This window comes from Mesoplodon densirostris, chromosome 6 (assembly GCF_025265405.1).
Source record: "Mesoplodon densirostris isolate mMesDen1 chromosome 6, mMesDen1 primary haplotype, whole genome shotgun sequence".
Classification (NCBI taxonomy): Eukaryota; Metazoa; Chordata; class Mammalia; order Artiodactyla; family Ziphiidae; genus Mesoplodon; species Mesoplodon densirostris.
The window spans coordinates 22264604-22288537 of NC_082666.1; the positions used below are offsets into that span (position 1 = coordinate 22264604).

Here is a 23934-nt window from a genome sequence, read left to right on the forward strand (position 1 = left end):
TAACTGCAAGTGCATCTGATGCCCTGAGTCAGAATTGCCAAGTAGAGCCTTTCCAAAATTCCTGACCCACAGAAACCATGAGAGAAAATGATTACCGTTTAAGCCTCTTAAGTTTTGAGGTGGTTTGTTACACAGCAGTAGTAGCTTTGGATTGTTTCTAATGCCTGCATTACTCACATGGGGCTTCATAAAAAGGAAGGAGTTGGTTCAGAAACTCAGTGAGTGCTCAGTATTTAGTTTCAAACCTCTTTCTTGGGACCACTTTGCTTTTTATGTCAAATTTTAAATGGATTCAACATAGTATTGGAAGTCCTAGCCAGAGCGCTTAGGCAAGAAAAGAATAAAAGATATCCACATTGGAAAGGAAGAAATAAAACTGTCACTATTTGCAGATGACATGGTTTTATATATAAAAAACCCTAAAGACTCCACCAAAAAACTGTTACTAATAACAACTAAGAAATGAATTACATTGTAGGATACAAAATTAGTATACAGAAATTTGTTGCTTTTCTGTACACTAATAACGAACTATCAGAAAGAGAAATTAAGAAGACAATCCCGTTTACAATTACATCAAAAAGAATAAAACACCTAGGAATAAGTATAACCAAGGAGGTGAAAAAACTGTACACTGAAAAGTATCAGACACCAATGAAAGAAACTAAAGACAAACAGACCCCAAGCTCATGGATTGGAAAAATTAATAGTTAAAATGTCTGTACTATCCAAAGCAATCTACAGGTTCACTGTAGTCCCTATCAAAATCCCAATGGCATTTTTCACAAAAATAGAACAATCCTCAAATCAGTATGGAAACACAAAAGACCCTGAATAGCCAAAGCAATCTCAAGAAAGAACAAAGCTGGAAGCATTACTGTGACTTCAAACCATATTACAAAGCTATAGTAATCAAAACAGTCTGGTACTGGCATAAAAACAGACACACAGATCAATGAAATAGCATAGAGAGCCCAAAAATAAACCCATGCGTATATGGTCAGTTAATTTATGACAACAGAGCCAAGAGTATACAATCAGGAAAGATAGTCACTTCATAAATGGTGTTGGGAAAACTGGACCATTATCTTACACCATACACAAAAATTAACTCAAAATGGATTAAAGACTTGACTATAAGGCCTGAAACCATAAAAATCCTAGAAGAAAACACAGGCAGTATAACCTCCATGACATCAGTCTTGTGATGATTTTTTTGGATTTGATGCCAAAAGCAAAGGCAACAAGAGCAAAAATAACAGGGACTACATCAAACTAAAAAGCTGCACAGCAAAAAAAACCATCGACAAAATGAAAAGACAACCTACTGAAAGGGAGAAAATATTTGCAAATCATACATACAGTGAGGGGTGCATATCCAAAATATGTGAAGAATTCATACAACTCAATAGCATAAAAACAATTTAAAAATAAGAGGATTTGAATAGACATTTATCCATAGAAGCCAAACAGCTGGCCAATGGGTAAATGAAAAGGTGCTCAACATCACTAATCATCAGGGAAAATGAAAATCAAAACCACAATGAGATACCACCTCACATTTCTCAGAATAGCTGTTATCAAAAAGACAAATAAGTGTTGGAGAGGAGGTAGAGAAAGGGAACCCTTGTGCACACTGCTGGTGGGAATGTAAACTGGTGCAGCCACTATGGAAAACAGTATGGAGGTTCCTCAAAAAATTACAATGAAACTCCCATATGATCCAGCAATTCCAGTTCTGGGTATTTATCTGAAGAAAACAAAAACATTAACTCAAAAAGATATATGCACTCTTACATGCAGCATTACTTACATAGCCAAGGTAATGGAAACAACCAAAGTGTCCATCAACGGATGAATGGATAAATAAAACGTGTAAATGTATATGACAGAATAGTATTCAGCCATTAGAAAAAAAATGAAATCTTGCCATTTGTGAAACATGGCTAGACCTTGAGGGCATTATGCTAAGTGAAATAAATCAGACCGAGAAAGACAAATACCCTATGATCTCACTTATATGTAGAATGTTAAAAAAACAAAACCAAGCTCATAGAGAACAGATTGGTGGTTGCCGCAGGTGGAGGGTTGGGAGGTGGGGAGTGGGTGAAGAGGGTCAAAAGGTACAAACTTCCAGTTATAAGTCATGGGATGTAATGTACAGCATGGCGACTATAGTTGATAATACTATATGGCATATTTGAAAGTTGCTATTAAAGTAGATCTTAACAAGGGAAAAAACTCTTAACTATGTATTGTGACAATATTAGCTAGACAGTGTGGTAATCATTTTGCAATATATATATTTTAAAGTTATATAACGATGCTTTCTATTAAAGTTTTTTGGTGGGGTGGTTGTTAAATCAATATTAAATGCCTTAAAGAAGTTATATGACCTTCAGAAAGTAAGGAGCACAAAAAATCTCTTTGGGGAAGGGGAATGCTTTTAGCTAATGAGTTAATTAAGAACAAAACAAAATACGAAAATGGCAGGATTTCCACAAGGAAATACATTTATTTTTTTAGAATTTGGCTCAGAACAGTAACATAAAAATATTTACATTAAAATAAATTAAGATGTGATCATTTAGCTATATGTAATAATTATGTTGGAATATATTAGCCTTCCCATGAATTTAATAAAAACTAAGATTTGGTTTTAGATTCAATACCATCCTTCCAAATATTTGGTATGAAACTTGGTAGCAGTGCAACTGTCTGGTGTATACAGTGGTTGTAGGTTTTGTCAAAGAACAGCTGACGCCCCTTCACGATATACCGACCCACCCCAGACACTGATGGCCAAGCCAACTAGCTTCCTTCCCAGGAATCAACCAGGACCTGAAGATTATTTCAGAGCTGACAGAGTTCTAAGAATCAGCCAACCTATCTTTTCACATTAACCCACCAGGAAGGAAGTAATTCAAATGCAAACTTGATTCCTTCATTTTATATGTGAACACTGCAATAATGTTGTAGAAACCTTCAGGTTTTCCTAAAATAATAAAAAATCTGAAAAACATATGCATGTCCTTTTTTAGGTCATCTAAAAGTACCCATAAAAACCTGTCACTAGACCAAATACTGTACTGGCAAAATTTCCACAGCATACAGGAATATTTTATTAAATTCACCACTGAGAGATAGTGTCAAGGATGAATCGATTCATTTGCTAATGAGATATTCTTGTGAAAGCTCCTGGTAGCCTGGAATAAATTAGAATATATTTGCACTTTGGAAGTTTTTGATATGAAGAGAGGTTTGTGTGGCTTAGCAGAAAAAACACAGAGGGACTCGGGTCAAACCCTGTCTTTAAGACTCATAAGCCACGCAGCTTTAGGCACACCACTTGACTTAGTTTGGGGTTCTATAAAATGGGAATTAAAACACCTACCTTACTGGTTGTGAGAATTTAGAATAATGCATATGAAGCACCAAGTTCAGAGCCTGGCACACAGTAGGCACTTAATAAATGGTGGCTATCAGTATTTCTTCCATGTTGAAATTAATAGCAAGAACCTTGGCCTTTGTTATCTTGACACCAATGCGAGCGTGGAATCTTATTTAGCCAGAATCCAGATTCACAGATGTGGGCTCTAGATATGACACACAACAAACACTGCCTTAATCAACACTTCAGGGTCATATTCAACATAGTATGAAAAACTATTGAAGGGAGAGGTGTCTGCTTGTCAGTAGCAATGATCCTTCTGGGATGGTTAATCTTTCAGAGGCTGTAAGTCCTAGTGGCTTCTCAGCTGGCCTTAAGAAGATAAGGACAAGGTCACTAAGGCCACTGTAATTCAGATCCCTGATGTAAAGTTACTCAAGATTCTGAGAGAGTAATAGCAAATAACATCTTTCAACAAGTAACGTTTGGGGGTGAGAGATACATACACCTGATGTCCTGATCGTGGCCATGGTTTCATAGGTATATATATGTCAAAACTTGACCAAATTGTGCACTTTAAAATAAACACCTCAATAAAACTGCTTTTAAAAGGTTTACTTAAGCCCTTCATGGTGAGATTTCCTTCTGTTCCCTGACTGGATCCCTTTCTGTGTTCTGAACTTAGGGTCAGAGGAGGAAGGATTAATAATCCAAACTCCAGTATCAAGGTCACACCCCAAGCAAGGCCTGCAGGTCTAAGTGGTACATCTAGTAAGCAGAGTCCTAAGGCTTCCTCGGCTACTACTGTAGCTCCTTTTGGCACAGAAGATTGTGACAAGGTTTGAGCTGAAATGACCCCACAAGGAGCAGCATCTACAAAAACGGGTTGGGAAAAGTGACTTTGGAAGAGGAGACTAATAGCAAAAACTCTGCCAAAGTCACCTGCCAAATAAACTGAAATACCAAATTTGCCTTTTAAGAAATGCTCATCTAGAAGACAACCTGATTCCACCAAGGAGCTCTTGAATCTCGGTCCACGTCCACTCTTCGGAGGACTAGTAGATCCTGCGAGTCGTGTAGTCCAGAACCATGCTGGCGGCGCCGAGCAGGGCGGGTTCCACCAAATCTGAAACGACCACGTCCACGTCCTGAACGGAGGACAAGGCTTGCTGGCGGATGACGTCTTTGACAGTGTGGATATAGTGACTGGCTAGGACTCCAGAGAGGATCACAAGGGAGGGATTCATAGTGTGGAGGATGTTCACAACCCCAAGACCCAACGCTGTTCCAGCTACAGGAAAACAAAAATTAAAAACAAGTTTTCAGGGAGAGAGCCAAATCCAAAGTCAAAGAGGAAGGTGGAAAAGAGCACCAGCCAGGAATAGTTGGTTCACACTACCTCACGGAAGCAGTACTTCTAAACCTGTTTATATGATTTATCCTTAATATGAAAAAATGATTATGTGAAACTTTGAAATGAAAAGAGCTGGGTATAAAACTGTACATATACTATACTATACGATCTCAACTATGTAAAAAAAAAACAGACTGGAAGGAAATGTTAATAGTTGATAACTCTGAACAGTAAAACTAAAAGATACTTTTTCTTACTCTCCTGTATTTCTCTAAATTTCCAGAAAATGAACAAGTAGTTTTTTCATAGTTGTAAAACAAAACAAACACCTGTTTAAAAAGGCAGCGCTGCCAAACACCTTGAATACAGTAAGTAGGAAAATTACCTCTGCCCTGGCCCTGAGGGCCGGGCATTTGCCGGAGCCCTGGGCTGTCAGAGCTGCCCAGACCCGCATGCTCACCTGTCCTCAGGATGCTCTGGGCCTTTGCACTGCCAAGTTTCGCAGCTTGGATGAGATGGAGTGCGCCCACAGCTTCGTCTTTTGGCACTGACATCCCTTCCACCAAGAGCTGGTCTTCTGTTTGAGCAGAGGTGAGAAGGAGAAGCAGTCATTCACGTGCTGCGGAAGGCCAAGCTCAAGCCCCCAAGTGGGAAGATGATAATCTCTTTTCACATTTGCAAAGCTTTTTATCATTCGTAAATATCCATATACATTTGCCAGAGGGCTTTGCTGCCCTCTTGCTGCCTGCTTATACATCATCCAGAACTTCTCTAACTGGAAATCCTCAACTCTGACCAGAGCCTCCTTCACTTCCCCCTTCCATATTAAACAATCTTGAAGTGTTCCCCCCCCCCCCCCCCGATTACCAGAACTCCTCTGCATTCATCTCCTTCCTTATCCCAGATGCAAGGCTGCATTATTTGCCAGTGACCCACAGTGGCAGGAAGGCACGGCACCTCAGAAACGGACAGACCTGGGTTCAGCTGTCAGTTCTACCACCACCGGCTGCACTACCCTGCCCATGTCGTGTCACCTCCACGTGTTTCTCTTCTAAGACTGGGGTAATGATACCTACCCTAGCAGGATTCCTTTAGGGATTAAATGAGAAAATGGACTTAAGTACTCAAGTTAAGTGCTGGCCAGAGTAAATGCTAAATGAATGGTAGATATTTCTGTAGTTATCTATAGTCCTTGACTTTCTGCCCCTCACACTGCCAGCCACCAATCCAGATCAAACTCCTTCCTCATCTGCTATTACTTGGGCTCTGATGGGAGAAAATCCCAACCAAGCAGACAGTTACCTAGACACCAAGTGGTGGTCTCCTATCTTCCAGGGGCCCTCACAGCTGCTCTGGCCACTCTCGCCCATTCCCATTCATTGCCCTTCTCAGCCTTCATCTCCTCAGACGTCTATCCCCGTTCCCGCTACCAAGAGATTTCCCCATTTCTGACCCCTCAGATGAAAGGACGCCTCCAGGCAGAACTCCCTTACTCCTCTACCCCTGCTTATAAACAGGTCTGTGTTCGCACATCCCGCTGCTCTTCCTCTCTCACCCCTCCACCAGGGCTTCACAGCTCATCTCTCCCTCCCCACCCGGGGGCCTTTTTGGAAGGGCTCCTCCACCCTCCCCCCACTGCGTTCTCAACCCTCACTTCTGCTCCTACTCAGGGTAGTTAGGCTTCTGCCCCCACTTGACTGAACTTCTTTAAGATACGCATTTACCCCCATGGGGGCAAAAATTGGTTCTTGTGGGCAAAAAAATTCTTAACTCTTTTTATACAGACAGTAACAAACAACAACAGATAAAATGTATCTGTGGTATTAAAGTTTCATGGGGTTGAATGATTAGGAAAAAATGTCTAAACATTTAGGCTCCTCAGTGGGGGGTGATGATAAAAATGAGACTGAAAAATAAACACTGTTTTCAGGGCTTCAAATGATGTCCTTCCTCACGATTAAAGCCAATGAACTTTCTGGTTTCCCCTTACTCAGCACTTGACACTACCCACTGCTCTCCCTGAAACACTCCCTTTTTGCTTCCTATGACTTTACCCTTTCCTGGTTTTCCTCCCTGCCCTCAAGTGCTGACATTTCACAGGATTCCACCCTGGACTCTCATCTCACTGCAAGTCTCATTCACAGGTTTAATGGCCACCTCAATGCCCATGATTCCAAATTCCAACCTCCAGTCCTGTCCCCTCTCCTGAGCATCAGACCCCTGCAGCCAGCTGCCTCCTGCGCACCTACGTGTCCCACTGGTTCCCAACCGTCAGCTTCTGCCAAGCCCTGTTCCTCCTCTCATGTCCCCACCCCCAAAGTTGTCCACCCAGAAAACTGGAAGTCGCTCTAGAACTGTCCCCCTTAAAGCCAGCCTCCATTCAACTACCATTTTCCCGCTAGAAAAAAAAAGTGTGGTGAAGAATCTAAAATTTGGATCTCTGTCTTTTCCCTAAAATTTTTCAGTGGTTTTTCCATTAGCTGCTGGTCCTGGCTTACCTCTTGCTACACTATGCCCTGCCTTGCCCTTACGCACCAACACCAGTTTCCTATGCTTGGAAATGCTTCCTGGCTCATCCAAACTTGCCTCAATAATTCTATTTACCCTCTTGACTCTCAACTCCCAGGACAGCGCCCTAACGCTCCCTTCCCTATATGGAGAGGGCGGGGAGGGAGCACTGGTGTCCTTCCCATGTGCGTCTATGTTCCTTGGCCATCGTTCTCATTGCACTTGACACACCATGTTGTAATGATATTAAACGACACCCTCTTGCATTAGACTAGAAACCATCCTGACATTTATAACATGTCCAGAAATAGGTGTAATTCAAATAAACCTCTCAGAGTTGAAAAACTGTAATATGTTCATCCATTTAATTCTCCAATAAAATCTGTATTAAGTACCCAACCTGTGCTAGGGGCTGAGAAGGCAAAAATGAAAGACATCTCCCCTGCTATCCTGGAGCTCAAGACCCCGGCCCTCCCAGTGCTGGAGAGGAAGGGTATTAATACTGGTCAGGACCAAGGAGACTTTGAGCTGCAGTATGTGGAGCCCTGATTTTCCTCTAGGGAGTGAAAAGGTTAAAAGTTCTGGCGTCAGCGTTCAGCTGTCTTTGGAATATCTACTTTGAAGTACTTGTCTACCATTTGGCTATTTAATTCCTCAGGTGAAAGAAACCGACCATCATGTAGCTTTTTTGCTTCCCTCTGCAAGGCCATTCCAGAGGCATATGCTTCAATACACCCATGGCTTCCACAGGAACAGTCAGGCCCATCCAGGGACACCACAATGTGGCCAAGCTCTGCAGCGCAGAAGGAGCTGCCATGGATCAGTTCATGCTGATGGATGATCCCCCCGCCAATTCCTAGAGTGAGAGACGACAATCACTGAAGTGGCTCTGCACCTGAAACAGAAAACTGTGCTATGGCAATGCCTCCTCTGTTTAGCAAAGCTTTGGAATGTGAGGTTCTATACGGTGCCTACTTTCCTAGATAGCTGAAACTTACTAAGTACCAAAGCTTTACCTGGTATCATTTTGTATGGAAATATTTTCAGCTGATCCTCCAGTGCCCTGTGTTGCATCTGCTTGGCTCACTATGATGTCAACTTGGTTCTCACCAAGGCCTTCTCCAACACTCAAGTAAGAGCCTAGCAGCCATGCAAGCACAGTTGCCCAGCAGCAACTGTCAACCAAGGAGAGACAGGAGCCAGCAGATGAAGTGGACAACTCTGGGTAGTATTCTGCAGGCTTTCTGGGAGGTTCTGGTAGATTTCAGCCCCCACTGTCCTCAAGGCACCTTTGATAATACATCCTCGAATGGCTCCCCTGCTCTGTCCCACTCTTCCCACTCCCTCACTCCTGCTTCTCAGAATCACCTCCAAAATAAAATACCCACACTGAACTCCTTGTCTCAGGCTCCGCTGTGGGAGAAACCCAAGATAAGACAATCTTTCCGAAAGGTTTCATACACCACCTGCTTTCTTAAACAGAGAATATGAAACATGGTTTTGCCTCTTCATAATGCCACCATGTCTAAAAATCTATGATTCAATAATTATGAATATTGATGACTATTTTTTGTTATGGAGTTGAGTTAGTAAGGGGTAAAGGGCATTTTGCTTTAATAGGGTCTGCATTTTAGAGTTGTCCTGCCATCTCTTACTTCTTGTGGCACCTACTCATCAACCCTCACTCCTCTAATTTGCAGGTTATTACTGCTCTGAACTAGGAAATGATATCCAAGCTTGCTAAAACTGTGTCCAAGACTAAGAGAAGTGCATGAGCTCAGCATTAGGGAGGTAGTATAATGTGGAGTTTAAGAGCACACACGGTTTTATACATATTAGGATAGCGCAGGGAACTCCACTTCGCTGTACAGTAGAAACTAACACAACATTGTGAAACAGCTATACCCCAATTAAAAAAAAAAAAAAAGAGCACACACGGTTTGAAGTTAGGCATATGTGGGACCAAGTGCTGCCTCGAACACTGACTAGCTGAGCCCATCTTCTCATTTAAACAACAAATTGGGACATCAGCAAAAGTGGCAGAGTAGGGAACTCCAAAAGCCCAGCCCTCCACTAAAGCAATGAACAAACTGGCAAAAACTGTCAGAATCGAGTTTTTTGGAACTCTGGAAACTAACCAAAACTTTACAACAACCAGGGGAATAATTAATCAAGAAAAAAATGGCTGAATCTTAGAGATGTCTGGCATTTTCTGGTCCCATCACGCCCACCCCTCACCCCCCCAGCTTGGCGATGGCCTAGAATAACAGCCTACATTGCCAGTACAGATGGCAATACTGGAGAGAGCAGAATGAACCTTCTTCTGAAAAAATTGTGGTGGTTTGTTTTGACCTGCTTGGTGGCTCCCGGAGGACCAGCTCAAAGGGCTTGCCTTTATCTCACCTACCCCAGAACTTTCCCAGGGCTGAGGGGGCTATCCAGGGGGCACTAATCAAAAACATTTAAAGGCAAAATATAGTTATTAGTCTCTACTGCCTAGGGCAATGGACAACAGTTGTGACAAACAATATACTAACCAAAGAGTAGGAGGAAATCCTGGGGAATGAGCAATGAGCAGCTTTGGGGAATAAGGGCTTTGAATAGCTCGGATGATTCCTGGGAATTCAGAAGGCCACATGCATGCACAGGGCTGGGCACATGCTCAGAAAAGACCTGGGCGGGCACTCAGCTCTCACCTTCAGGCTCTACTCAAGCAGGAAGTGAAGGTGAAAGCTGACTTGTAAACTGCCTGGCTGAGTGGTAAAGGCACGTGCCCCAGCACACACCCTAGCTCCTGAAGCAGCCATCTCTACTCCTCTTACCTGTGCCTGTGATAAGTGTCACAAAGTTTTCAAGGCCCTTCCCTTGGCCAAATTTCCTTTCTGCCAGGGCAGCACAGTTGCCATCATTGTCTACCCATACTGGGAGATGCAAAGTGTCAGACAGGGGGGTCCTGAGATCCACAGAGTTCCACTCCTGAATCAGTTTGGTTGAATGCAGCACAATTCCTTCCCGAGGATTTACACGGCCACCTGTGGAAATGCCTGAGCTCCACCACAAACACAAGGAAAATGATTCTGATGAGCAATCTCAGAAAAGTGTGCTGACTTTCTGGGCTTGGAACACAAATTAATTCACCCAAGATCTCCTAAAACAAACATTACCAAGACTGCAAGGAAATGTAAGGCAGTTCTGAGCTAAATCTGTGGCTCCCCATAGATTGACAGTTCCATCAATGCTTCTCTCACAATATTTGTTGGGGTCCCAGGAAGGCCCCCAGACAGGACGTGGAGCCATCTACACACAGGGCAGACAGTGACCTGATGTTCCATCATGCATCTGAACTCAGCAAACTTTGTACATTAAAATGAACATTGCTTAGGTATGTAATTTACAATCTCACCTACTCCCAAAATTCTGCAGTTGAGTTTTACAGCTTCTGCTGCAGCTTCTACACACATCTGTAGGATTAAATTAATCCTCTCTTCATAGGTTTTAGGATTGAACTGAGTATACTTCTTAACTATTTCACCCTAAAAGAGAAAAAACAGATCTGTCTCATGGGTCTCAGCTAAGGAGCATGCAGTGAATCTTTGACCTTTTTCGTGATAAATCAGACATTACTCTAGGACAGTACTGCAGAGTCAGATGACTGCTGGGGAAGGAATCCACTGTCTGGCTTGGGCCAGCCCTGGGATACACTCAAGTAGTTTCCTGGGAAGACAACCTAGCATATGGCCGTTGAAGCAATGACAACTCCACAGCCAACCAGATGGGCCCTCTCTTAAACATAAGGTGAATGTTGGCTAATCTGAATCGTCATTAAAAGGTCATTTTTAACTCTTTCAGGTTGACAAAATTGCCTTGTTTAAATACTGAAGCAACTAAATAAATATCCTAAGTCATTAAGCTTTAATCATCTGCCATAACTGAAGTCAATAATGGTATGGAACCATGATGTTTAAATTGCTGTGCTTGGTGATATGTTTTAATACCAATCAGGGACAGTCCCTCCTAATTATTCTTGTTTTTAAATTTCTTTCCTCTTCTCACTTGTGTATTATTTTAAGTAAATTTCAGAATAATGTGGTTTTAAACTTTAAAAAACCTCACTGAAATACTGACTAGAATTACGTTAAACTCATAATTCAATTTGGAAAGTGATGACATTTAAAAAAATACTCAGCACTCCTAACCAGGATATTTTTCAAGCCTTTATATTTTATAGTAAAGTTTTTAGATTTTCTTTTTATAGATCACATAGTTTTCTGGTTTAGGAAACCAGAAAACTTTATTTTATAAGTTCTGTTGTTCTAAGTAGGATCACTTTTTTCATTCTTCTGTTATTAACGGATTTTTATCCATTTACAAGGGTTAAAGCTGTCACTAATGACTGTCATTAAAAATAAACCTAGTTGTGCTTCTCCGCCTTCACTGTGCATCAGAATCACCTGGGCAGCTTTGAACAAATATTGATGCTTAGTCCCTACCCCCAGAGACTGGCATCTAACTAGTCTGGGGTGGGAGTCAGGCATCCATATATTTTTTAAAGCTTCCAGGTAACACTAATGTGCAATCAGGGTTGACAAATACTCACCTACAGAAAAACTCAAATCTTTACCTACAATTTCATGTAAGTAAAAAGTTATTGATATTTATATATTTATCATAATATCTAGCCATTTTACTCAATTGTGCTATTAATTCTACAAGCTTGTTGGGTTATTCATATTGTCTATAAATAATATTTTTTGTTTTACCCTGTCCACAATCGCCATTTTTGCTATTTGCTTTATTCCCTTCCTAACTTTGAGAATTATGTTAAATGTTGCAGAAAACATCCTTCTTTTCCACTTGATTTTAACAGGAATGCCTCTAGAAATGCCACTACAGAGGGTGTTCGCCATTGATATGGAATATATCATCTTTATGTTAAGAAAATATTTTTCTATTAATACTTTTTAAAGAGTATTTATAAAGGAGGGCTTTGTCTTCACTAGATAAAATTATGTTTTGTTTTACTTTTATTTTATCTAAACAACTTTGTGTTTAAAATCCTCTGCATTTCTCATGGATTCCTGAAACTTCACACATCTACAATGCTTCAAACAAAGATTTTTCTGTTAGGTTTATTCTTCCTTGGTAAGTCATCAGAGATCTTTTTTTTTTTTTTTTTTTTTTTTTTTGTGGTACGCGGGCCTCTCACTGTTGTGGCCTCTCTCGTTGCGGAGCACAGGCTCCGGATGCACAGGCTCAGCAGCCATGGCTCATGGGCCAAGCTGCTCCTCGGCATGTGGGATCTTCCCGGACCGGGGCACAAACCCGTGTCCCCTGCATCGGCAGGTGGACTCTCAACCACTGCGCCACCAGGGAAGCCCCAGAGATCATTTTAACATGCACAGTTTGGTGTTTTATAAAGGCTCTGTCTACACTGTGGTGATGGTTTGGTTAAGAGATTGAAGGTATGCTGTATGCAACTAAAATCATGATCTAGAGGAGAAGCAATTCCCCTCACCATTTGCAGACACCATCCCCTGGGTAGTGAGAGTAATCAACATACTCCATGCTCCAAGCTGTTACCAAGTATAGAATTTCAGGTCTCCTGGGTGGCAGATGCTCTCTCTGATGCCTAATGGGTCTCCCATTGTCAACTTAAGTCTACTAACTTGGATTCCCTGAGAACTTTACTTCTTTAAAATGTTAGTGATTAGTAAAATAGTGAGACCCACATTGTAATGGAACCAAAAGTCAATACTGTGGGCAAATGATTACAAGCTCTTGTGTATGTTTCTAGTCCTACCTTCCAACCACACTTTTAAAAAATCAACTACTCATATGGGATATAAAGTTAAGACCTTAGGAGTTACTTTACCTTCATGCTGACTATTGCAACTCGGAGGTTCGTCCCACCAAGATCAACAGCCAAGGCACTTAGAGTTTCAAGAATATGGTCAATATCTTGGGAGATGTTATCCTTCACAGGAGGAAAACAGAATTTCTTTTGTAGTGGCTCTTGAAGATCAATAGATTTGAGAAACTTCAAAATCCTCGGAACAGCATTTCCATCCCCATATATCTTTGAACTGCAATGCCCAAAAAGTCAATTAAATTGTTTCTCTTATACATATTAAATTATATTGAGGACATAGTATTATTGGAATCTGAAATTTCAGGTAATAAATAGTTTGGGCTTCTTCTTTTAAAATAACAACATCTGGATCTCTTCAGCAACACTGTAACTAAATACCTTCATATTATCAATAGAATATCTAAAACCATTGTTGATTGAAATACAACTGCTTCCTCCTGAGATATCATTAACAAATTGCCTGTAAGATCAAAGAAAAATTATCTTTGTTAAGCCAATTTCAGAATATATCATAGTTTGGGACAGTAAAAAAAATTTTTTTTTGCTTTTTTGGTTTTCATCTTTACTTTTGTAGGGAAAAAATATTTTCAGAAAAAAGATTCAAATAAAGGAAAATCTGATTAATTTGAAACAGAACGGATAGTCTAAATTAAAATGCTGAACTATACTATTTTTAAAGAAAATCGTTACATTACTTTCTAATACTTATAGAAATTCAAAATAGGCTAAAGCAGTAGTTCCTAGCAGAAGTGTTATATTAATTAACTGGGACAAATTATTCTCCACTGGAACCCTTGGTAGAGTAATAGGGGGTATATTAGCAAGCCCTGTCTCACCAGCAGATAGGGACCTCTAAGGATGTAGAATGAGAGCACCATTAGGATGACTAAACAGGTTGAAAACGGTGCCCAAAGCAGCTCCTGTTTTAAATCACTTTAAAAGTATACACTCACCAAGGGTACTGTTTACCAAACTGAAGGTGCAGCGCTTGCAATATTTTGTCTTGGGTGTCAGCATCCCGGACATGAAGGACATTCTCCCCTAGGTAAATCCAGTGCCGTATGGTGATTCGGAAGTGGGAGAAACCAAAGAATATAGAAATGAGCAGTGTGTCGTGCTCATAAGTAGCCCTGTAACCCAGAGGGCTTCAAACAAGTCTTCTATTAGAGAGATGAACTTTTGTACTTTATACCTTTTAAAGCACTCTCAGCAAGATCTCCATATATCAGATACTTAAGGGGCTGTAGGTTCCTTTATTCCCAAAGAGAATAAATCAAGCTCTTGTTTGTTTATTGGAATAAATAAGGCAATTAATCCAGTATCCACCTGCCACTCATCTATTCATCCAGCATGTCCACTCTTTCCATCTGCCCTACCTTCCATCTACTCAGCCAGTTGTGGCATCAACTGGTCAGGACAGGTTGCCAGTTAGTCAACTGGCCAGTCAGCTGTTGATGCAGTCACTTCCTTTCCATACATTTTCTGACCAATTTGAGGGAGTAAATACAGTGACAATGACATGTTCTTTCAATAGACTTGGCTATGGAGAGGAGAAAAGCAGAAGGCTGGTGGGTGGGGAGAGGTTGTTTTGTATTGTTTTGTTTTGAAGATACCAGAGACTTAGGCATGTTTAAATGCTGAGGAGGCTAAAGATACATGGAAGAGAAACGTCCTTGAGAAGGCAAGAGGGGTGGGGATTCAGAACACAGGCAGAAGGCAGAGCAGTGGACAGGCAGGGGTGACCCCACACCCTCCAATGTAAAGAAGGTAAGAAGGAAAGGATGGAGGGGCACATGTTTGTGTAAGTGTAGTGGCAGAAAGGACAGACTGCCTTTTTTTTTTTTTAAGAGAAATCTTTTTTTTTAATAAATTTATTTATTTTTGGCTGCATTGGGTCTTCGTTGCTGCGCGTGGGCTTTCTCTAGTTGAGGTGAGCGGGGGCTGCTCTTCGTTGCGGTGCGCAGGCTTCTCATTGCGGTGGCTTCTCTTGTTGTGGAGCACAGGCTCTAGGCGTGCAGGCTTCAGCAGTTGTGGCATGCAGGCTCAGTAGTTGTGGCTCACAGGCTCTAGAGCGCAGGCTCAGTAGTTGTGGTGCACGGGCTTAGTTGCTCTGCGGCATGTGGGATCTTTCTGGACCAGGGATCGATCCTGTGTCCCCTGCCTTGGCAGGTGGATTCTTAACCACTGCACCACCAGGGAAGTCCCAGGACAGACTGCTTTTGATAGAAGACCCTGGTACCAAATCCAATGTTCACATCTTATTTGAACTCTCAGCATCATTCAACACCATCTCCTTGAAACCCTTTCTTTTCTGGGCTTTAATAATATCACACTCCTGGTTTTCTGGCAGTTCCTTTTCAGTCTTCCCTCCTGGCCCTTCCCTCCTCATCAGAAGGGCTCCAGAGTTTGGTCCTAGGCTCCATTCTCTTCCCTATTTACATGTTCCCCCTGGGTAACCTCATTTCATCCCTTGGTTTTAAATACCATTTCTGGCAGAGTGTGTCATTATCCTCAATATCTTTTGTACAGTAGCAGAATTTTTAGCTTGGCATCTGATCACCCAGCTAAAGGGTATATGTATTCTTCAGCTACCCTTGCAGCTGGATGTGGCCATGTGACGACATTCTGATAGCATGTATGAAGAAATACTTGCAACTTCCAAGTGGTGCTTTTAGAGGGAAGGACATCTTCCCCTCTCCTCCTTTCCCAGTGGCTAAAATGTGCACTTGACAGAAAGAGCTGGAGCAACCATCAAGAAGATAGATGGAGGCTAAGTCTCTGATGACTTACCAGTGAGAAACAAAGAAAATCTAACTTATCTGAGGCACTATTATTTTGGGTCTCTCTCTTACAGCAGCTGAACTGATATCCTAACTAAACACCATCTATACGCCATCACTCTCAAATTCGTATCTTCAACTTCAACTCTCCCTGGAACAACATAGCTGCCAACCTGCCATCTCCACTCATATCTAATAGGCATCTCAAACTTAACATGGCCATTAGAGAACTCTGAATTCTACCCGCTCCCAAATTATTCCTTCCTCAGGGTCCTCCATATCAGGAAAGAATACCCCCACTACTCAAACCAAAAGTGTAAGAGTTACTGTTGATTCCCTTCTTCATTTTACTGGGCACAGGAAAACGAAAGACTAGCATTCATATAACACATTCAACCACATTCTCTCTTAAACACAGCCATGAAAGACCATAATTAACTAAGAAACTCTTAGCTCTGATATTACAAAGACAGTAAAAAATTTGGTAATCATTGTGTGCTACCTATAGGTTTCAGGCTACAATTGGTCATTAACCTCATTCACTCACTTATTGATAAACATATTATGCCGGCACTGATAGGTGCATACTTTATAATAACTCATACAAATGTATTAAGCTTAGTCAGTTGAAATATAAGCAAAGGTAAATACCTGTTTCTCTTCCAATCTGACGTGTTCCTAGGTTGATCACAGGTGTTCCAAAAGCTCCAACCTCTCGCACCCCACAGCTGCTGTTCCCAATCATACAACCAGCATGGGCAACCAGCTGTATAAACTGGTCAAATGGGACATGTTTAACTGCACGAAAATTGGGATGATGCTCAATGCCCTTCTTCCGCATCACTCGAACCATCTCTTTGCTGCCTGTGAAAATGAAAAGAACCAACTGTTAAATGGTTTATGAGATAAAGGAACAATTATCATTGGCAAGTATAGCCCCACTTAAAGAAATATCCCCTATAAAAACTCATAACAGTTATTAGGGAAATAGTCCTTTTAATTACTGATCTTTTCATGAATGATGAACATCCAAAGCATCTGGTCAGCCCTCTGTTTCAACTCATCTAGAAACTTTAAACAGCAGCAGTGGGTCTCTTCAAACAGCACTCCACAAAGCAAATACTAACACCCCAGTAAAAGCTCTTACCTTACCAATTAAGAGGCTCAAGACAGGCCAACAGTCTCTATCTCTTAAGCCAGGAGTTCCTAAATGGAAAGGTCTCGGGCTCCACATACCAAGCTGATCAGAGGGCCTCTGCCTCAGCTATGCTCACATCTACATTAACGACAGCTCAATGGGACAGCAATAACTCCCACTTACGTGGACTAAACAAGCTCTAAGCAAATACAGATAATTCTGATACTGTGGCTGATATTTTACTTTAAATGCATGACTTTTTTTTGAAAAGTTACGGATGTATGAGGGGGAGATGATATTCAATGCCCCTCTGCTTGCCTCTCTACCCTTTCCTAGTGAATGTGACCAAGGCGGGCAAGGAGGCTAATCTGATCAGTTACAAGGCAGGACGATGACCACACCGTGTCCACTGGTGTGCAGGAGCCGTGAATTTAACAGAAGCTGGGCATGTATGTGTTCTCCTTTTAACTTTCTCCATGGCAAGGTAGGCAGCAGACTCAGGGGCTAACTCCTTAGAGCAGGCCCGGCCACTTCTCTCCTGCCAGAACGTGCCAGTCATTACCTAGAACTCGTGTAGTGCAGGGCACGCCAGAAGCTGCGACTATTCCAAGATTCAGATTTGGGTTCAACTGAAGGCTTCTCTTTGGCCCTATATCTAAACAACAGGCACTAAACCTGTTTTCCAGAAAACCCTACATTAGGGAATGGGGCACTAAGTCAGGTAATGAGAAAGTGATGCCTTGATTCTTATTTCCCTCGTTCCCTGTGTATATTGTATCAAAAACCCTGTGAAAAGGAGAGGCGAGTGGCAGACATGATTTAGGCATTCCTGGGACCCTTTTCTTTCATAGGGGTAAAAAATCTCAAATTCTAAAGTATATACAATAAGGAAGGTATATTACAAACAGAATATCACTGACAATGAATACTGAAGAAGAGATATAATTACATTATAAATATTTATGCAAAAATTTAAAGGATTAGAAAATAATAAATATTAAGGTTTTTGAAATATTGATACATAACCTGGATGAAATCTGGGTTGGGGGGTCTTAAAGTTTTTTTCCTACTAACACCCTACTTTGTTCCCCCTAACGGAAAAGATTATTCAAGACACACTAAGGGAAGGATTCTTTCAGTGTAAGATGGTGACATCTTGGCACTGCAGAGAAGGGATCCTGCCTCCTTTACCAAAAAATGCCTAAGAGCTCAGCAATGAGTGGTATCAGCTAATAATAACCAGTATCTGAAAATCCCTCAGTATCAGGCCCTGCTCTGGCATTTCCCATTTATATATCCCTACCATTAACCTAAAGTCTTACTAGCACTGGTTCCATCCACCAGTAGGTGATCAATCAGTAGGTGATTAAGGATCAACTGGTTGGGAACTAGAGATCTAAAGATTAAATTAAGGTATAGCTAACATAAATAAGAGAACAAGAAATAAAAATAATGGCTATTTTACTGCAGTCAGTAGGATCATTACTTTCCTAGAGACACTCTTTCAGCTTCTAAGGTTTATATCTCTTGGCTATTGCATTTTTTTAAACATCTTTATTGGAGTATAATTGCTTTACAATGGTGTGTTAGTTTCTGCTTTATAACAAATCAGCTATACATATACATATATCCCCATTATCTCCTCCCTCTTGTGTCTCCCTCCCTAGAGTCTGTCATACAGAGTGAAGTAAGTCAGAAAGAGAAAAACAAATACCATATGCTAACACATATATATGGAATCTAAAAAAAAAAATGGTTTTGGCTATTGCATTTTCTCGTTGATGGAAACTGGAGGGAAGAGACTAAACATGAAACTAGAATGGAGATTTGAGATTTTTTTTAAGTACTTATTTCTTTCCTATTAAGTTTCTGCTAGACTTGACAATAATATCGCAAACTCCTCAATCTACTGCAAAATTGGTGATCCTTTGAAAATCAGAATGCATTTCAGAATAGAATGGCCTTCAATGATAAGATGAGCAAGATAGGAAGGTCGGTCAAAAGAAGACATAATAGAAACATAAAACTGGAAAGGTAGGTGGCATACTTTCATTTTCAAGTTAAATTACCTGCATCAATATTTGGAAACAGAACTAGGGTCCGCTTGTTAAATGAGATAAGTGCATCCAATGTTAGTTCAAACATTTTTAGGGAATGCTTAATGTCCGTGGTCACAGGGTGCTGTAGTGCAACAATGTAATCTTTAGATTTTACATCATCACCTGTTGAAAGAAAATCAAACCACATTGCTTCATTAGTTAAGAATCTTAAAGGAGGAAGAAGCAAATTCTAAAAAGCAAGACCCCAAAGTCTATGTTTTAAAATTCTAAGGAAAAAACAATTTGTCACATTCTAAGCAGGGCATCCAAATTCGGATCAAAGGATAAGAACTTACAGCAACAAGTCCAAGGATTCTTCAGGGAACTTTTAACGTTTACAAAGGTGCTTGCTACCACAAACAAAATATATAATTTTAAATAGTAGACACTAGACTTTATTGTTTTAAAATTCAAAATATTTCAAAGCGTTAGAAAAATGTGACTCTTCCCAATTTCTAACTAGAGTTTCTAATGAATTATCAGCAATATTAATGAGTAATAATGTGTTGCAAATCAGGGCATTTAGAGGTTGATTGAGCATGAAATAAATTTCATATAATGCATAGGCATTTCCCCACTATTGCCCACCAGATTCAACAAACCACCAGTGTTTCTAACTCTGTTCAAAGGACTAGAAAGGCTTCACTCATCCCCAGGCTGGGATCCCAAGGACAGTTCCTCAGCAAAAATGTAAAGCAAAAGATATGAATGGACAGTGCCATGCCAAATAACACAAAGAATTCTGCAACAGTGCCTATATTATCCCATAAAACTGAAGATGAGCTCTACTCATTTTTTTGTTTTTTTCTACTCACTTTTTTTTTTTGTGGTACGCGGGCCTCTCACTGTTGTGGCCTCTCCCATTGCGGAGCACAGGCTCCAGACGCGCAGGCTCAGCGGCCATGGCTCACGGGCCCAGCCGCTCCGCGGCATGTGGGATCCTCCCGGACCGGGGCACGAACCTGCGTCCCCTGCATCGGCAGGCGGACTCCCAACCACTGCGCCACCAGGGAAGCCCACTACTCACTTATTTTTAATGAAAGAATATATTTCTTTGTGATATTAATTTTAATGATCAACTTTATCATGAACTATGTTTATCATTAATCGAAATTCAATCAGTAGCAGTTACTTTTTTTTTTTTTTTTTGCGGTATGCGGGCCTCTCACTGTTGTGGCCTCTCCCGTTGCGGAGCACAGGCTCCGGACGCACAGGCTCAGCGGCCATGGCTCACAGGCCCAGCTGCTCCGCGGCATGTGGGATCTTCCAGGACCGGGGCACGAACCTGGGTACCCTGCATCGGCAGGCGGACTCTCAACCACTGCGCCACCAGGGAAGCCCAGCAGTTACTTTTTATGATTTAATGGTAACAGAAATTTTTTACTAAGAATCTTCAGTAGTATTTGATTTAAAAGACTACAGGCTCCAAAATTTTATTTTAAAAAATGACTGGTCCCATATCATGTTCTAAACTGGGGGAGGGGTGGGGATATAATTACTACATTTTTGTACAAAGTAGTAAAAAAAAGAACAGTGAAAAAGAAAACACAGAGCAATGAGCTGGAGCTACCCATCCCTGGCCATAATACATTTTGTGCAAAGCCTGCACCTGGTCCTTGATGTATGACTTCTGACATTTATCTGCCTTTGTCTCCAGAACTCAGCAGCTTCAGCCCTTCCACACAACCCTTTCCATTATGGTACCATTACTTGGTTTGGGGTCCAAAAGTTCTATATTTACTGTGGTATTTCTTTCAGTATTAGGAATGTAACATGTCTTTTTAACTTTGCTAATATTTTTATTAGGACTGTTATTTATTAATGTTCTGGTTACAAAGCTGCATGTTCTGAGTGGCTTACCCAATACTATTTTTCTTATAAGCAGAAGGATAACGTCAGAAATTGCAGGTTGAGAAGCAGGTACAGGCTTTGCACAAAAGGTATTATTGCCAGGGACAGGTGGCTTTGGCTCAATGTCTTTTTCTCCCCCACTGGTTTTAAAAAAAAAAAATCTAGTTTTTGCTATTTCGTCATTCTTTTTTTCACAAACTGCTTAAAAGGTTCCAAAGAGAACCTTAAGCCCTACAAGTACAATTTTGCTATATTCTGCTTTATAAGAGTTATTTTCTATTCATTACAAGTTTTTCAGAAATACAAAGCTTTATCTGAAGACATAGTGAGCTAACACTATAATCAGAACAGAATGCAAGAATGTTTACTTAGAAGCATGCAGAAAGGAGAGATGGAAGAGACAGAAGAAGCCTGTTCCATCAGCATTATCTTGACAGGTTCCCTGATAGCTACGAATTTGTCCAAGGATAAGAGATATATAGAATGGATTAACTTATATAGTAGAAAAGCCCAATTTATTTCCTGTTCTAATGTGATCTGGATTTAAAATATACACAATCACTTTGATTACACAATCACCAAATTAATTTACTAGTAACTTCATTATTCAACAGATCCACCTCTTCACAGAGGAAAGCCCTAAATACCTAAATAGACGATTAGTCCTGATTGGCCCTCTAAATAGTACTCTCACTATAAATTAACTAATAGACATTGTTTGTAAACCCGTTTTCTTTGCCTCTGATTAGCAAAAAGTAATTTCCAGGAATCCAGATCATTGATCATTGAAGATTTCAGACCTTAAGGCTTACTTACAGAGGTAACAATCTCTAATGGTACAACTATGACTTCTGCTTTTTAATAATAATCATAATCCCTTATAACTGCTTTCAACATTCATTATCTCATCTGAGTATTCCAACAAGCCCATAAGAAAGGCATTAAAATTAAAAATAACAATTTTTTTCATTGTGCTAAAAAGCAAAATAAAGGGGAAAAAACCCCTTAATTCTACTAACCAGAAGTGAATATTATAAATGACTTGGTGCACATACTTACCGACCTTTCTACGTTACTGTTTTTATAAAAATGTATCATTATACATATAATTTTATAGCTTGCTTTTTTTTCCTTTTTGATATATCAGGATCAGTCCCTGTAACTAATATTCACCTATAACATTATATTTAATGGATTAAAAGCATTCCATTGTATAAAAATAGCATAGATTTAAAAAATTCAATCCATTAAGTTTATTTTATAGAAAAGGTGAGTCTCAGAGAGGTGAAGTCATACCATAGGGCGAGACCTATGAACTAAAAACCTTGGCCTTCTGATTGCTACTGGAACATTCTATCCACAGTAGTTTCCAAAGGATTGAAGCATACCCAAACTTTCGGACAAAAGCAACCATTAGACTGAATGAAGTCTGATACATACCTAACCACATCCGAATGATGCTCATGTAGTCTTTGTTCTTGGCGGAGAGAAGTTTGTCATAGGAAGGGCAGCCTGCCAACAAGATGCGATCATGGTCCTCACACATGGATATCAGGTGTTGCTCTGCACTTCGGGTGCAGCACACATGATAATGAGCCAGTTTCGTTATAGCGTGTCTGATAGAGTCGTCAATGGTCCCACTGACTTCCCCACCTTCAATGTGAAGGATTCGGATGTTCATCAAGGCAGCAGACGTAGCCAGAGCCAGGGCATCAAACCTGTCTCCATGAACAATCATGATATCAGGCTTCAGGCGGTTAAGAACATCTGGTAGCTTCACAAGGGCCAGGCCCACTGACTCCACCATGGCTGCCTCATCTTCCCCTCTGACAATTGTGTGTAGTCTGGTGTTAATGTCAAAGTCATCTTGTTCAATCATGCGATATGTGTTTCTAAAGCAGGAGAGAAATAAAAATGTGAGAGCATGTTCTTAAGTATAGGGCTATAAAAACATCAACATTAACCCTGAAGGGAGAAATATTTCCTTGTTAAAATAAATGAAGTGTAACTTACACACAAAAATAAAAGCACAGGGCCTCCCTGGTGGCGCAAGTGGTTGAGAGTCCGCCTGCCGATGCAGGGGATACGGGTTCGTGCCCCAGTCTGGGAGGATCCCATATGCCGCGGAGCGGCTGGGCCCGTGGGCCATGGCCGCTGAGCCTGCGCGTCCGGAGCCTGTGCTCCGCAACAGGGGAGGCCACAACAGTGAGAGGCCCGCATACCGCAAAAAAAAAAAAAAAAAAAAGCACAGACCCTAAATATACAGATCACTTGATTAATTTTTCTACACAAACACCCCTCTAGCCACCACCCAGATCAACACATCCCGCACCTGGGAGGTCTCACTTGTGCCCCCTTCAGTGAGCACATGGAGGGAGAAACATCGGAGGGAGAATGTTTTTATCAGGAAAACAGAGAGTAAATTTTACAGTGGTCACAACTTTTTCTTTCTTTTTTAAAATGTATATAAATTAAAAAATAAATAAATATGCTACTTAATAGAAAAAATTACTTATAAAAGCAGAGCTCATTAAAAAAAATAGTATGGAACCAGGATACCTGACATGTCACTATATTATAAATTTCTGAATGATGGAAATTATCTCCTGAATTCTCTTTGTACGCTTCCACTTAATGCAGCATAATTCTGACTGGGGTGAAAATGTAGGTTTTTAAATTGGCTGTGAAATGCAGTTTCAGGTCTGTTTCATGCTTCAGTAACAAGAGCAATTCTCAATGCCTTAAAGTTTCCTGCCTGTTATGACTAGATTTTAAAAGATCTGACTTTTTTTTCTAAATATATAGTACATTTATTATTTAAAAATTGGAAGATACAGTAAATTATCATGCATAAACCTACCACTTGGAAATATCAGTATTACCATTTTGGTTTCTTTCTAGCCATTTTATGCATAATATTTTAACATGGTTGAGAACACATCAC

General features: G+C 40.7%; 1 protein-coding gene across 3 annotated transcripts in view; it reads right to left on the reverse strand.

Annotated features, from left to right (window-relative positions):
* Window positions 1-2537: 2537 nt before the first annotated feature.
* GNE (glucosamine (UDP-N-acetyl)-2-epimerase/N-acetylmannosamine kinase) overlaps window positions 2538-23934 on the reverse strand; it is a 39182-nt gene continuing 17785 nt past the window's right edge. For 2 of the 3 annotated variants that reach the window (XM_060100845.1, XM_060100843.1), the window contains 10 exons: window positions 22431-22882; window positions 19110-19262; window positions 16554-16766; window positions 14076-14163; window positions 13126-13336; window positions 10657-10786; window positions 10076-10297; window positions 7927-8109; window positions 5206-5322; window positions 2538-4682 (listed from right to left, as the gene is read on the reverse strand). In XM_060100845.1, the coding sequence (XP_059956828.1) occupies window positions 4447-4682; window positions 5206-5322; window positions 7927-8109; window positions 10076-10297; window positions 10657-10786; window positions 13126-13336; window positions 14076-14163; window positions 16554-16766; window positions 19110-19262; window positions 22431-22882 (2005 nt within the window). In that variant the 3' untranslated portion in view covers window positions 2538-4446. The remainder of the gene's footprint in view (window positions 4683-5205; window positions 5323-7926; window positions 8110-10075; window positions 10298-10656; window positions 10787-13125; window positions 13337-14075; window positions 14164-16553; window positions 16767-19109; window positions 19263-22430; window positions 22883-23934) is intronic. The other variant, XM_060100844.1, reaches the window with a different exon arrangement.